Source organism: Pinus tabuliformis, chromosome 8 (genome assembly GCF_031772625.1).
Source record: "Pinus tabuliformis cultivar Carrire ecotype Pingquan chromosome 8, CPIR1, whole genome shotgun sequence".
In the NCBI taxonomy this organism is placed as follows: domain Eukaryota; kingdom Viridiplantae; phylum Streptophyta; class Pinopsida; order Pinales; family Pinaceae; genus Pinus; species Pinus tabuliformis.
This window is the reverse complement of record NC_142294.1, coordinates 1,646,134,519-1,646,149,259: the sequence shown is the minus strand read 5'-3', so window position 1 is coordinate 1,646,149,259 and position 14,741 is coordinate 1,646,134,519. Positions and strand designations below refer to the sequence as shown.

At 41.1% G+C, this 14,741-nt stretch overlaps 1 protein-coding gene across 6 annotated transcripts in view; it reads left to right on the top strand.

Moving 5' to 3' along the window:
• The window catches only part of DGK1 (diacylglycerol kinase1), a 182,432-nt gene extending 168,167 nt beyond the window's left edge, over window positions 1-14,265 (top strand). For 5 of the 6 annotated variants that reach the window (XM_089374257.1, XM_089374256.1, XM_089374252.1 and 2 more), the window contains 2 exons: window positions 13,343-13,483; window positions 13,588-14,265. In XM_089374257.1, coding sequence (XP_089230383.1) covers window positions 13,343-13,483; window positions 13,588-13,737 — 291 coding nt within the window. In that variant the 3' untranslated portion in view covers window positions 13,738-14,265. The other variant, XM_089374258.1, reaches the window with a different exon arrangement.
• The last annotated feature ends 476 nt before the right edge of the window (window positions 14,266-14,741 follow it).

The window sequence follows — 14,741 nt, the reverse complement described above, 5'->3', positions numbered from 1 at the left end:
CCAAGATCATGCCCATGACCTTGTCTTCATCACAGAATAAGATCATGACTGTTATTTTATTGTCACATCTTTACTCAGAGCTTTACTGTTCTTTTACTGAGATAATCTCTATGCTCTTACCGAAGCCATAACTATAATACTGAGATCTCGATATATATATGACAGCGGTACCAAGATCTTCTCATAATTAATGCTGAGACCAAGATCATGATTTTGTTCAAGAGGTATGAGATTCTTCCACCGACATCTTTACTGCTGCTTCTTCATTACATCAACGAGGTCTGTTGAGATCTATATTGTGACAATCATCATGACACTGATTGTGATCATGTCGAGAGTGTATTTCAAAACTGTGATGATCCTTGTCACTCTTTTCTTATTATGTTGAGGCAGTAATTCTTTTTACTGCATCTCATTGTGTTGTAACTCTTCTTACCTTTGATGGGTCTCCTTCTCATTATACCGAGATCACTACAGAGAAATTGTTTTGATCTTTTTCAGTATGACAAGACTATAGCAACATTGTTGAGAGATCATTGAGATCACAAGGAGACAGATCCAAATATAGTGATATTCAGAGTTTGTATGTCTAGACTGTATCTCTTTATTCTCCGAGATTGTAGTAGTTACTGTTATCATCGAAACATAACTTATGTTAAGAGTATATTTATATGCGAGACAAGGTTCATAACTGAGATAGTGTATGCATGCCGAGGCTGATCCATTCATGGATGACTGCATCGTGGAATGAATTCTAAGTTGATGTACTGTAGAAGGATCACCGAGAAACATATGCTTAGACAGGTCCGAAGATACATATTTCTGTAGTGCGAGTTGCAGGGTCTTGTTTCCCTCTTTCTGCTCTAGATCCGAGACCCGTCTGCACCTAATACCCAACTGAGATGCAGTCAAACTTTAAACCATTGCCTCTCTGTGGTGCGGATCTGCTCCTTCATCCATCCGGACACACTTGCCTTTTTGTGCTGACCCATACTTGCTTAGACAGGTCCGAAGATACATATTTCTGTAGTGCGAGTTGCAGGGTCTTGTTTCCCTCTTTCTGCTCTAGATCCGAGACCCGTCTGCACCTAATACCCAACTGAGATGCAGTCAAACTTTAAACCATTGCCTCTTTGTGGTGCGGATCTGCTCCTTCATCCATCTGAACACACTTGCCTTTTTGCGCTGACCCATACTTGCTTGATCTTTAGACCAATGAAATTTTACATAACTGATCCGAAGCTAGCCAATTTCTTCATGAGGGAGATGATCTTCTTCACGCCCTTTGTAGAGCAATGCTCTGATACCATGTTGAGAAATGAAAGGGCAATTTAAAATATTCGATTTCTCTTAGCTTTGATAACTGCTTGTGATTTTAATTTCCTTAGATTCTATTTATTGTTTACATGAATTATTATCATCAACTAGCTACCAAAATAAGAAGATCAAAATTGCACAAGTACACAAGAGATTGGCACCAAGCCAGGGCAAAAACCTCTCCTAAACTTGAGAGGAAAAACCCTTTGAACTCTTTCTTATAAAATCTTTATTGAGAAAATACATGACACAATATAGCCTTCAACATCAAGATGGCAAACCTACCGAAATGTACCCAATCACTGAATATCCTTCTGCAAGTTCACACTGAATAGTAGATCTGTACCAAAGTGATGATAGTCAGCAATATGATATTGAGAATAACTCCTTCTAGCCTCCTTGCTCCTTCGCTTTCCAAGTATACTATTCACACATAAGATAGCTTCTCGGTTTGAGCTAGATTCACCATATTGTTGCTGCAACCCGAATCTAGATTCCTTGGCTAGAAATATGTCAAGGCAGTGATCCCCTCTACCTTGGTTTAGTCTCCTTAAACATTGTTCTGCACCAACAAAAAAAACGTCCCACCAGCTCCTCAAATCGAAATCTGCTCAACTCCCTTAGCCCCGACAATTAAAGAATCTAAGCCCTTCTGGCTCTGCGCAATCACTGCATGAGTTGGATTAGTGCCTCCTGGCCACTTCGTCAATCCTTCCTGGCTCAGAAAGATGACGTGGCACTGTGTGATCTTGATCTGCCCTCCTCTGCTTCTGCATTGGCCTGGACAGCGGACACAACTACTGCGTGGGCTCCTCACAGCTACTGTGTCACCCTCACCTGGCTCAGAGTGTTGACGTAGGCACTGCATGAGCCTCTGCATCACCTTCTTTGTACTGTGTCACTCCCCCTTCTCTGGCTCTGGAACAACACTGTCACTCGGGACAACTGCTCTTTTGCTGCAAATTCTCCGGATTTCTTGGCTGGTGTCTTCAGTCGACTATGATCTGCAATAGCTATAATACCATGTGAGGATTTCTGAATCTACACATCAGAAACCCCTACTGCATTTACTGGTTTAACATCTCCTACTTGTTCTTTGCATTAACAAGTTATTTAATTACATAAACATCGATGTAAACACTATTGCAGGCCACACATACATAAAAATCATGAACTGAAATAAACTGAGACAATCACACAAGGGGACCGGGACACCATTATATTTGGACAATCGTCCCCAGAAAACCCAATTCGGGAAAACCAGTGCATCATATAGAGGGTTTGTATTGTTAAGCAGATCCTTGAATACAACTAGGGTGCCAGATATAGCTAATCCAACAGAGAAAAATCATGGAAGAAGTACCTCTATCCGGAGATAGATATTCCAGTAAATTCAACAACTGGATGATCAAACCCCACAGGTGACCCGGTTGTTCCCAGTGCTGGACAGCGATGGCTGCTCCAAGCTCTGCACTGGAACTGCGTCACCCCCACAGCGAGCCAACCTTGCTCAAAAAGTCGATTTGTTGAACTACTACCTCTCTGCCCCACAGAATCTGCCCAACGCTGCCTCTAAGGGCCTGCGTCAGCCCCTATGGCTTCTGCGTCACTTGCGTCAGCCCCTACGGCCTCCGCATCACCCTCTCTGGGACTGTGCTGTCTCTCTCGGTGCTGCTCTACCTCTCTGCTATGTATTCTTCGGCCTCGGACTGAAGTTCCCTTGCTGAACTGCCCCTCACTACAACTCAGATCACTAGCTCGATTTTCTCAGCAAACCTTGCCCCAGAAAAATCAAACTCTTTGATCTCTCGGTGTGTCTCCAACGGACCCTCAAGCCTCCTCTTATGCTTTTCCTGTTGATGAATCAACAATTGAGATTAAGTCCCTAGTCAACGACTAAGATTAAAACAGAGTTGATCCTCATCTCTTAGAACTTTTTCACCCATATTCTTATTAATACACATTAATATTTTTATTTTCCTAAGTTTAGACTTAAGAACCCATTAAAAATATTAATTATTTTAATAACTCCTCATTTGGGTGGAATTTCTCCAAACATTTCTAGGTTCTGGAGATCTCATGTGTTCTAGCCCCTCCACAAAGTTTTAGAGCTAGAGCACATTTGATGCTACCCAAAATCAATATTATCTATGTCTTCTCCAAACCCCATTGAATTGCTCTTATAATCTTTTTTTGGGCAACCAACGACCATGATCACATCTCAATCGATGGCTTAGATCATCTTGACTACATCGACTCACTTTTTTGGAAGTCTCTAGAGAAAAATCGATTTTCCTCAATTAATTTGATTTAATTAACCAATTTTCCTAAGTTAGACTTCGGAAATATTTAATTATTGGCTAGTTAGTCTAATTGAGGCGTTTCTAAGGCTTTTCTTGCGAAACCTTTTCTGGGTTTTGGAGATCTCGTGATCCTTAGCCTCTTAGACACCATAGAGACTTGAACAACTGTCTTTTGCTACCAAAACCTAGCACTCCCTCTTAGTAAGGAAGGTGTTCTCCACTACTCCCATCTTATCCCTGAAGTAGACAAGCTTTGCCTTACCCAATGCCTTCATGAGTATATATGCAACTTGTTGATTTGTGTGAACACGTTGTAGCTGAATTGATCCACACTGCACACAATCTCTGATGAAATGATACCTTATGTTGACATGCCTCGACCTATCATGAAACACTAGATTCCTAGAGAGCCTGATGCAACTTTGGTTATCACAGTATTTACTGGTTGACTGCATCCTCTAATCGAACAAACTCACTAGTAGATTCTGAAGTCAAATGGCTTCACATGTGGCCATGCTTGCTTCCATGTATTTTGCCTTTGCAGAACTCAGTGCCACTTGTTGTCACTCAAATTGTATAGGCAATGCGACAACGACTCAGGTCGGGGGCTGTCACTCTAATCCTTGACCTCTCCATTCTAGTTGTCTCCCAACAGCAGGCTATGGGGGTAGTCCCTATGGAAATGTGAAGATGAAGGCAAGTTGGCAACCAACGAATCCGAAATAATGACCATAGATCCTGTTCAAAATACTTACCCAATTCTACGACACAATATGATCTAGTAGACCAAGTGATCTGTAATAAAATAATTTAATCAATTAGCTTAAATTATTCCCAGATCACTCTTACAACAAACTCGACTAAAACACTATGACTCACCTAAGACTTTGACAATGAACTCCACCCTAGCTTTGGGGTGAGGATGGAGGGAAAAACTCTGTCGATCATCCGTGTTTAGAAACACAAATGAATTAGTGAGATGAAAACCCTCCTAGGATGAAATCTGTTGCCAAAATCATAGGCTTACCTAGGTTGTTACATAATAAAGCAGTTGTACTAGCATCATTTACATTACAATTTTGTAGAATGAGTTTACAATGACATAGAACAAACTGTTGGCTGATAATCTGACTTTGAAAAAATTCCTTGAAGTCCTCAAATCTTGCTTCCTTGGAATTTTGATGGGGTGCAACATCTAGCTCCATATGGGGACACGTTGCTTCAATGGAGCAATGTGAGAATCTAGAATCATGCATCCAAGAAAACAAAAGTCCATCAAATAGATATCCATTCAAAATCAAAATCATCATGTATACATAGAATATCTGCTGGAATAGAAAAAATCTACTCTAACAAACTAAAATGAGAAAACATACAGTCTAAGTGCATAAAATAAAACTAGCTAATGACATAAATAAAGAGGAGTAGGGTTAGAGATACAATACAAAGATGCCCTATGGCATCAAATGTCTTCAACATAGTGCATACTGAGCATTTGCCAACTTTCTGGCAAGTGTGTGAGTTGCTCCTCAGATGTGCCATGCCTGATCCCACATATTGAAGGACTCTGTCTCATCCGAATATCAAGCTGCTCCCGTCCATCAAATGCATCAAACTACTTCTTTTTGTTCCCATCTCCTTCATACGTGGTAGACTGTGGAGGCTTAGCGCTATTTTTTCCTTTGTTTCTTTGCTTTCTTTGTTTCTTCTTGGCGGACTGTGATGCTGATGATGGTGTGATTAATGTAGACCTGCCCGTCTAATGCAAAAGATGGTGGGATGAAATGTCCAAGACTTTTGTGGCCTGTCTCCCTTAATTTTGCATCTGAACGGGATATGCTACTGAAGCAACACCTTGATGTGCTTTTATGATCCACTGAACTGCTTGCCCAATTTGACACCATCACCTCGAGTATATCTCAGACCATACTCGATTGTACTAAGGAAGTACCTCAATATATGTCTTGACGTTGTCCAGTGCACCCTCTTAGGTTCCGCCATAAACTGACTAAGAGTGTTGATTGTGAAACAAATATTTGACCTTGTGTTGACCAAATACATGAGCGAATCGATGAGCTGCCTATACATGGTTGGTTCCACATCTGTGTCCTTCGATGCATCTATCTTCCTCCAGTTAGTAATTATAGGCGTGGACATGGTTACAATCCTGCATCCGGAACCTCTTTAGGATCTCCATAGTATGTCTCCCTTGACCAAGGAAGATCTCCCTATTCGTTTGCCATACCTTCAGGCTGTTGTCACTCACTGCATTATGAGTTTTCAGTTGATCAAAGTTGCCAAGGAGCAGTGAAGTTTGAAGCCATCTTCTAGGCCATAGGAACTCGTAAAGCCAAATTGGAACCACTCCATTGCATAGTGCCCGGAACGAGCTTTTCAACGGTATAAGGAAGTCTGAAAATGGACTTCTGGATCAAAAGATATGGCCTGTTAAAGTTCAAAGGGTCTGTTGCCTTTTAAAGGGAAGGAGAGAAGGATATCGGCGGTGGGTAAATCCCGCATCTCGCATATCGGCCATATTCCGCACCCCGCATATCGGTCATATCGCAATCCCGCATATCGGTCATACTGCAATCCCGCATCATTGCAATCCTGCACATTCGGCTTATTGGGCATATTGGCGGGACCAGGCCTATCGACGATCAACGGGCCCCAAGAGATCATCGCAATCACAAATCGGCGGCTTCTCCGAAGTAGCAACAGGGCATGCAACAAAATCAATGATCAGCTAATTGCCGATATCGCAAATCGGCAGCTTCTCCGAAGTAGCAACAAGGCATGCAGCGAAATCAACGATCAACCGATCACCGATATCGCAAATCGGCTATCGGCGGGTCCAGAGCTCAATAAATTGGCGATCAACAGTGGGCAGTCTCTCATCTCACAGGTCTCGCATATCGGCAGGCCTAATGGGCCATCCTTTAAGGAATTGCAGGGAAGCGTCGATATAATGTTAAATCGCCGAGGAGGGCCGAAAACCTTTAACAAAGAAAATCAACACAAAAACAGGGACAGGGGAGCCTTTTTCTCTCTCCTCCAGGGGGCCATGTGGCGAATATCATTGGTCCTTATGGATCCACATGGCAGCTGGCGTCATCTTGACGTGGCAGTACAAAGATGATGTGGCAGTACGGAACATGTGGCGTGCAGATTCGAAATTTTCAGGTGTCCTTTAGGGACATATCTGGGTGACACGTGTCACCGCTCATAGGGTGACACATGGTAGTGATGACATCACCCATCGCAATTGCATACCGACGATCACACAAGTCAAGTCCCTCCTCCACTGTAGTCCCTCCAGGCTTGCGATTGCAATATGCGGGGGATCCTCCCAGATACAATATTTCATGTGTTCTGTCTTATAAGGATTTCATGTCTGGACTTCTCTCGATTGTGATATGTGATGCTTGCGGTGGGCCCGACCCCGCAGATCGACGATCGCAAGAGTCTAGAGGAAATATAAAGGGCAAGCATCGGAAATCGCCGATATGCGGGATTTCATATAACAAAGGAAAAAGCCCCCCCCTGTAGGTAGTTCAATGGCCCTAGCACCCTCAGGTTAAGCACCTGGTTCCAGCCCCCGGTCATATGAAGAAAATCACGGAAAGGGGCTAAGGAGGATCGAGACTTGTCTGTTTCGCAATGTTTCTTTAGCGAAAGGCCAACATTGAAAAGTCCTCCGTATTGCCTCCAAGAGAGCATCCCTAGGTAGATCAGGGCACTGATAGTACAAGGCATGGCTTTAAAGGTGTGATGGGCCGACAGCGGTGGCTTTAAGGGAAACAGGTGGTGCATTCAAAACTGGCATGGGCTGATTCAGAAAAGCCCATTGTGACATAGAAGCAAGGTTGGCGCTGACAGGAGTGAAAAGAGACTTGGTAGCTCGGGAGGATTCAATTTTCAGGCATGGTGTCTCATAATAGAGAGAGACGAAGTACCGCCCAAGGATCCTCTATTTTAGTATGATGACATGAAGTTGATGGTGCCCACTCCTAGCGTTAAATAATGAAGGGCTCGAGCAATAAAGGAAAAAATGACGAGAGTCGACTAAGCAATGCAAGAGACCATACAATGAGCCCACTACAACCTGAAGCAAAAGAAATTACAGGGATGGGCACCGAGATAGTTTATTAATGCTTACTTTTTACTATTTACTTATTTGATGTCCTGCAATTTGCCTCCTTTCAATGAGGCCATTAATTTTGTAATATTTTTGGGCCACATAGCCATCCCCAACCGCGACAGCTAGTCAATCTGATAGCTGAGACTTGGCTGAAGATATTTTTGATGTAATGAATGTCCATGTTCCCCTCTCCATATAAATAGGGGAAAGCAACACTTCACAAAGGTTAAGAAATTCTAAAGATAAGACTACATGTTATTTTCAGCTGTATGGCTTTGTAAATACAATATTTTCAAAATATCAAGGAAATGGTGGTGATTCCCCCTTCAAGTATTACAGTATGTTATCCCTCTGTTAAAACCCATTTTATGTTCGCATTTCTTCTCTAAATTCATGCAATCATAGCTGCTAGAAATATTTCAAGCTTCCTCACAGATTCATTTGTATCGATATGTTAATGCAAGTGCCTGTAACTATATCACAAATTCATTTGTATCGACATTGTTAATGCATGTGCCTATATGGATTATTGAAATTATATCTTTAAATCTGCGCTACATGAATCATAGCATTCAGTCCCTCCTTCATCCATTATATCTGCCTGTAACTCAAATAAGTGTAGGAATTCTTAAAGCTACAAGCTCTATGTGTTAAGCATAGAATTCTTGATGCTATAAACTCCATATGATGAGTTTCTCCTTCTCCTTATCCTCTATCATTGCTCTACAAAAGCTTATTAAACTGTAAGTCCTTGAACTACTCAGCCTCCACTGTTTTATGCATTTTTCTAAGATTTGTATGTGTGAAGAAGTACCAAAAATTCATGTCTTACTCCTTTAGGCGAATGAACCAACCCATTATATATACATATAGAATATAAGCGAGGTCTCCCTTTACTGAGAATCATTTGAGACACTCCAAATTTAGATGTGCCCAGGCGCTGGTCTTGTAAGCAATCCAACGTTGTCTCTAGGAGCTACAACACAGGCCTAGGAAGTAATGCATCAACCCCAAATCCTTCATCTCAAATTCTACTACCAGGTTCCTCTTACAACCCTTTATGAGCGTTGATGACCCTCTCAAGAAGAGACCATCCACATACAACACTAGGATAAGTGGCTCACCTCCAACCATCAAATAATAGAGATTGGACTTTTCTTCACTCTTCATGAAGCCCATTTGCTGCAAATAGTTGTCTGTCCAACCATACCATGCCTTAGGAGCCTATTTGAGACCGTATATCGTCGTCTTTAGCTTGCACACGTGTGCCTCTCTCATGCATTTCGAAGCCTTCTAGTTGTTCGATATATACCTCCTCCTCTATCATCCCATTCAAGAATGTTGTCTTGACATCCATTTGGTGAATCTGCCATCCAATCTCCACTGCTAGAGATATAATTGCTCGGATGGAAGTATATCTGGCCACTAGTGTGAAGGTCTCCTCATACCCTTCCTTCTATGCATACCCATTGGCCACAAACCTAGCCTCGTACTTCTCTGCAATTTGATCCAACTTAGTGCATTTCTCATGTGGCACATGGCAGTATGCTATACTACCAAAGATTTTGAAGTGACCGATCTCTGGTTTCTTCCCTGTGAAGACCTCCTCTGGTGTTATCTTCTCCAACGCTCTGTGAGGAGCCTTTTTTGGATGTACACCGCTGTGCTACATGCCTCCGCCCATAGGAACTTGGGCATATCTTGATCATATAGCATAGTCTTTGCTGTCCCAACAATAGACCTATTCTTCTTTTCTACTTCTCCATTCTACTGTGGATTGTATGGAGCTTTCCCCTCCCTCTTGATGCCCTCCTTTGCACTGAACCCCATGAAGTCACTATCTGCGTACTCTCCTCCATTTCCTGTACGAAGCACCTTGATTTTTTTTCCTGTCATGTTCTCCACAAGAGCCTTGAACTCTTGGAAGCGATTGAAGACCTCATCCTTGGTCTTCAAAAAGTAGATCCAAGTCTTCTTGGAGTAGTCATTTATGAAGGTGATGAATTATTCGTACCCTCTGAGAGATCTGGTGGACATCAGGTTGCAAATGTCTAAATGTACAAGTTGCAACACACCATTTGCCGTGCTGTCATTTCTTGGGAACACTACGTTAGTGAATTTAACAAGCACGCACCCCTTCACACATCATCGTGTTTCGTGCTTAATTTTGGAACACCTGTCACTATCTCCTTGAGCATCTTTAGTGCTCCATGGTGTAAATGTCCCATTCTCCTATGCCACAATTCACCCAAGTCTCTACCACTGCTACTGCTGTTGCTAACTAGTGCTTTTGGAGAATCGATTATAACTTATATAATCTGTTACTTTGAACCCTAATTTGCTTCACCTTCTTCCAACTCTAGTGCTTAATGAACACCCTCTTCCCTACAAAGTAGACATCATACCCCTTATCCTATAGTTCAAAAACTAAAATCGGGTCCATGCCCAAACCTGACACATGCAACACATTTGTAACACTGGTGCTTGCTCCTGACTCCCTCTGAATGTCAATGGCACCTCTCCCAACTAGAGTACATATCTTTTTGTTTCCCATATGAATCTAGAAGCCCATCTCCTCCTCCCTATAACTGGAGAAGTAGTCTCTAACATCTATCATATGTGTTGACGCTTCATTGTCTATAGACCAGACGCCTTGTGAAGTCGAGCTAGAGGGGCAAACTATCTAAACAAATTATCTTCCAACTTGGTAGACAAATCTAGACTATCTTGGTCTCTGAATCCTTTTGCGACCATCTCTGGAAAATCCCAAACTCAAATACATCGGAGAAATTAATAAATTGGTTATGAAATCCTCATGCTTTCCTGTCTAGGCCTTGGGCTAATTTACTCTGCAAAACCCTTTCGCTGCAAACCCTTTGCACTAGATCTATTCTGCGAGTTTGATCGGCCTCTGGAAATTCTTTATGGGAACCTCACTGAGACAACTCACACTTCCTCTGGATCACCTCCCTAGATTGGAAATCGAACTATTGCCTTTGAAACACCCATTGGTTGATTGGCCTGCACAAATTCGCTCTTTAGTGCATTGATCTATGTGATATGCACCAACCTTGTGTTGAAGAATGTAACTAGGTTCGGTCTTCATAATTGTATTTTAAGCACAATGAAATGTACTTATGAAAAGGAATTTTATTATTATTATTATTATGACTTATTAAAGCATGGGTTTCATGCTTGGGTCATCATGTTTGAGGTCAAAGTCCCCATTGAGGACTTCTACGATTTATTTTGAGTCATTAGAGTCATTCTCTATTTAAAGAGAGCCTTCTTGGGCTTTTGAATCATGTAAAAAGAATTAATATCAAGTCAAATAAGCTATTTGTCCCCTCCACACCAAGTCGGCCTCAAGAAGATCAAGTCAGTTTCAAGAAGGGTAATTCAACCTCACTAGAAGGCTATATATACAGTGTAGTGCAATTCATTTGAGACACACAAGTTCGACTTCCAAGCCAAGGCAGCTAAAAAGTGCGAAGTTGGAAAAGGAGCTAGAAAAGGGTACAAAATTGAAAATTGAAAAGAAGGAAGAAGACATCAAAAACAAAGTTTTGGGCCATCTATCTCTCACACAAGTGGAGTATCTAGGAAGATTAAGTCTTTATTGCCAAGTCGAAGTTGTTGCTGCCAAGTTGACGCTGTTGCTGCTAGGTTGAAGTTGCTGCTGGAGGGTTATCATCTACAGAAGGAAGAAAGGGCTGACTTGGTGTGGAGGAAGTCTTTGTCTAGGTCAAGAGTCTTGGATTATCTCGTGAAACTATTGAAGGAAGAATTGTTGACTGGGATTTCCATTAGATAGGGGTTTTCCCTTGCTGTCTACCTATATTTGGTGTCTATGATCTTTGTGCTATTGTTTTGGTAATTGCGTGATGAACTAAAAAGATAAAAGAAGAAGATAAAAATAAGAAAGTCACAAGTAATTATCTATGTAAAGAAAATCTTTCTGCCTTTCTGATTTTCTAACACCTTGCTCTAGAGCTACTTCAATTTGCGTCAATACCATGTGAAATTTCCACGATTGTAGCTACTTGTCTTCTGTAAATGAGTTTACGACAAATAACGAACAATCAGATAATATAAACTACACAAATAAAAACATTGTAAAAATAAAAATACTAGAATTGAGAAAATAATGCACATGCACACAATAAATCTGACACCAATGGTTTTGGACAAATCATCCCTAGAAAAACCCTGAAGGGAAAACCAGTGTAGCGGATGAGGGTTCTATTATTATAAATTCTTCAACAATTTAAGAGTACAATGATCTGCTTGCCTGATGATGGCAAAACTCCAACAAATACCGATTTCCATTGACAAAATAAACTGGAGATTCAAAATATCCCTCCGTAACTCAATCCATTGTCTCCCGACAAATGCACTCTCTCTGGCTACTCGCACTGCATGCCAAAATGAGCACTGTCTGCTTTTGGAAATTCACATAGCCTCTGGGAACCCTTCCCTGCAAGTTGTTCCGCCTCCAGTAGCTGCTAGATCCACTTGTGCTGCCTTCGGAAAATAGTTCTGACATTGACACATTGAAACGACATCTCTCTTGCAACTCGCATTGGCTAAATGGCTCTGCTAGACCCACTTGTGCTGCCTTCGGAAAATAGTTCTGACACTGACACATTGAAACGACATCTCTCTTGCAACTCGCATTGGCTAAATGGCTACTCACACTGGCTGATTTGGCCTCCTCCTCTCCAGATAAATGGACCTCTCCCTACCTCTGGAAACTGGAAATCATTGTGGAAATTTTTTCTGGAGAATTTCCCCCCAAATCTCTACTGAAACCCTGCTGCTCGACATCTCCCTAGCTTCAAATGTACCCTTGTTGAATAACTGCAACTTGGTAGTCGAACTGCTTTGATTGTTCTTTGTGTCTTCTCCAAACCCCATCGACTCCCTCTTATAATCTTCTTTTGGGCAACAAATGGTCATGATCACATCACAATCTATGACTAAGATCATCTTGACTCCATCAACCTACTTTTTCTCAAGTCGCTAGAGTAAAATTGATTTCCCTTGATCACTCTGATTTAATTAACCAGTTTTCATAAATTAGACTTATGAAATATTTAATTATTGGCTAATTAATCTAATTGAGGTGTTTCTAAGGCTTTTCTTGCAAAACCTTTTCTAGATTTTGGAGATCTCTGGTTCTTTAGCCTTTTAGACACCATAGAGACTAGAACACCAATCCGCTGCTACCAAAAAATTAACATATCCTTCTTGTGTTCACACTGTGATATACTTGGTTTTACTTTTTATTTGATTGACATCTCTAGTTGATCTGATTATGGTGCTTCTGGGTTTTGTTTCTGGGTTTTCTGGTTATGGTGGTTTTAGGGTGTCTCATGGAATTTTGACTAATATATAGATATATATACCACAGGTGGGGCTTTCTCGTGCTCGAAGGCTTGCCCAAGGGCAGTTGATTAGGATCCATACATTTGTTTCTGCTTTTCCTGTACAGATTGATGGTGCTTCTGGGTTTTGTGGTTATGGTGGTTTTAGGGTGTCTCATGGAATTTTGACTAATATATAGATATATATGCCACAGGTGGGGCTTTCTCGTGCTCGAAGGCTTGCCCAAGGGCAGTTGATTAGGATCCATACAGTTGTTTCTGCTTTTCCTGTACAGATTGATGGCGAACCATGGATTCAACAACCTTGCAGTCTAGAAATAGCACATCATGGACAGGTTCCTCTTTTTTACATACTTATGCTAATATGCACCCATCTTTTTTACCATTTTCAGTGTATAAATTAACAGTAAGATGATAATCGTTGTTTGATCTTATGAAGGCTTTCATGTTAAAGAGGGCTTCTGAGGAGCCCTTGGGCCATGCTGCAGCTATTATGGCTGAGGTGCTTGAGAATGCAGTATGTAAGGGGGTGATTAATGCTACACAAAAAAGAGCTCTCCTTCAAGAAATGGCTTTACGTTTGTCGTAGGATATGTACAGAAGGGGTGCTGATATAATTTCCTTCCAGTGTTGTTCTGTCTAGCGTGGAATTTCGAAATTATTTTGATAGATCTCTTATACATTTTGGCAGGAATTGAATTAGCTGGCTCAGTATCAGTGTTTTTGGGATTTTGCAACTTGTGATGTGAGCAATTCCATTCAGCATGATTGTTTAGACTGTTTCAATTGGAAATAGACTAAACAATAATGATGACTGCAAGCGCTAATCTGGCAATACTGGTGCCTCTTGCGGCTTTATAGATTAATTGTATTTAGGCTGCTTATTACAAGTAAGACTTTGATCCACTTTTGGAGGCCACTGCTTTAAACAACTACTGTGCTCATATATATTTGTAACGCGTGTTTCATTTATCAGATAATGGAGACAAGCTCATCTTTCGTTAATCATGTACAGACTGATGTATTGTATCCAACCTAATGTCTAGAGAAGAGAATCAACATTCTACATTTTTTCTGGAGCAATAAGGCAGTTATGTATTTTCAAAGTTTCTTTCAATCATGACACTAATTTCTATTGCAGTCAGTTATGTATTTTCAAAGTTTCTTTCAATCATGACACTAATTTGCTAACCCACTGCAAGACCCAGGTGACCTTTCTGTATTGCTTTCAAAAATTCTAAACTACTTTTCAAGGAGACAATACTTTCCTCGCATGTTGGAGTTTCAAATAATACTGATGCATCTCCAATCCATGGAGCTTTTTCAGTTCAAGGGACAGTTTAGTTTAGTGCTCAATTCTTTGCATTAATATGACATGAAGCATGCTGTCTCTTTTTGGTTCTGGTAATCAACATGCATTTATTTGACAAGGTGATCCTGCAACTGATCGGAAGCCAGAGTCTACATGTATTAAACGTATATAGTTCACATTCCTGCAAAGCAAGAAACAAACAGCGAAGTAAATAAAAGCAGACTAATTGGCAAGTTATATCGTATGAACATTGTATAAGCTCTATTTACAAGAAGGCATCA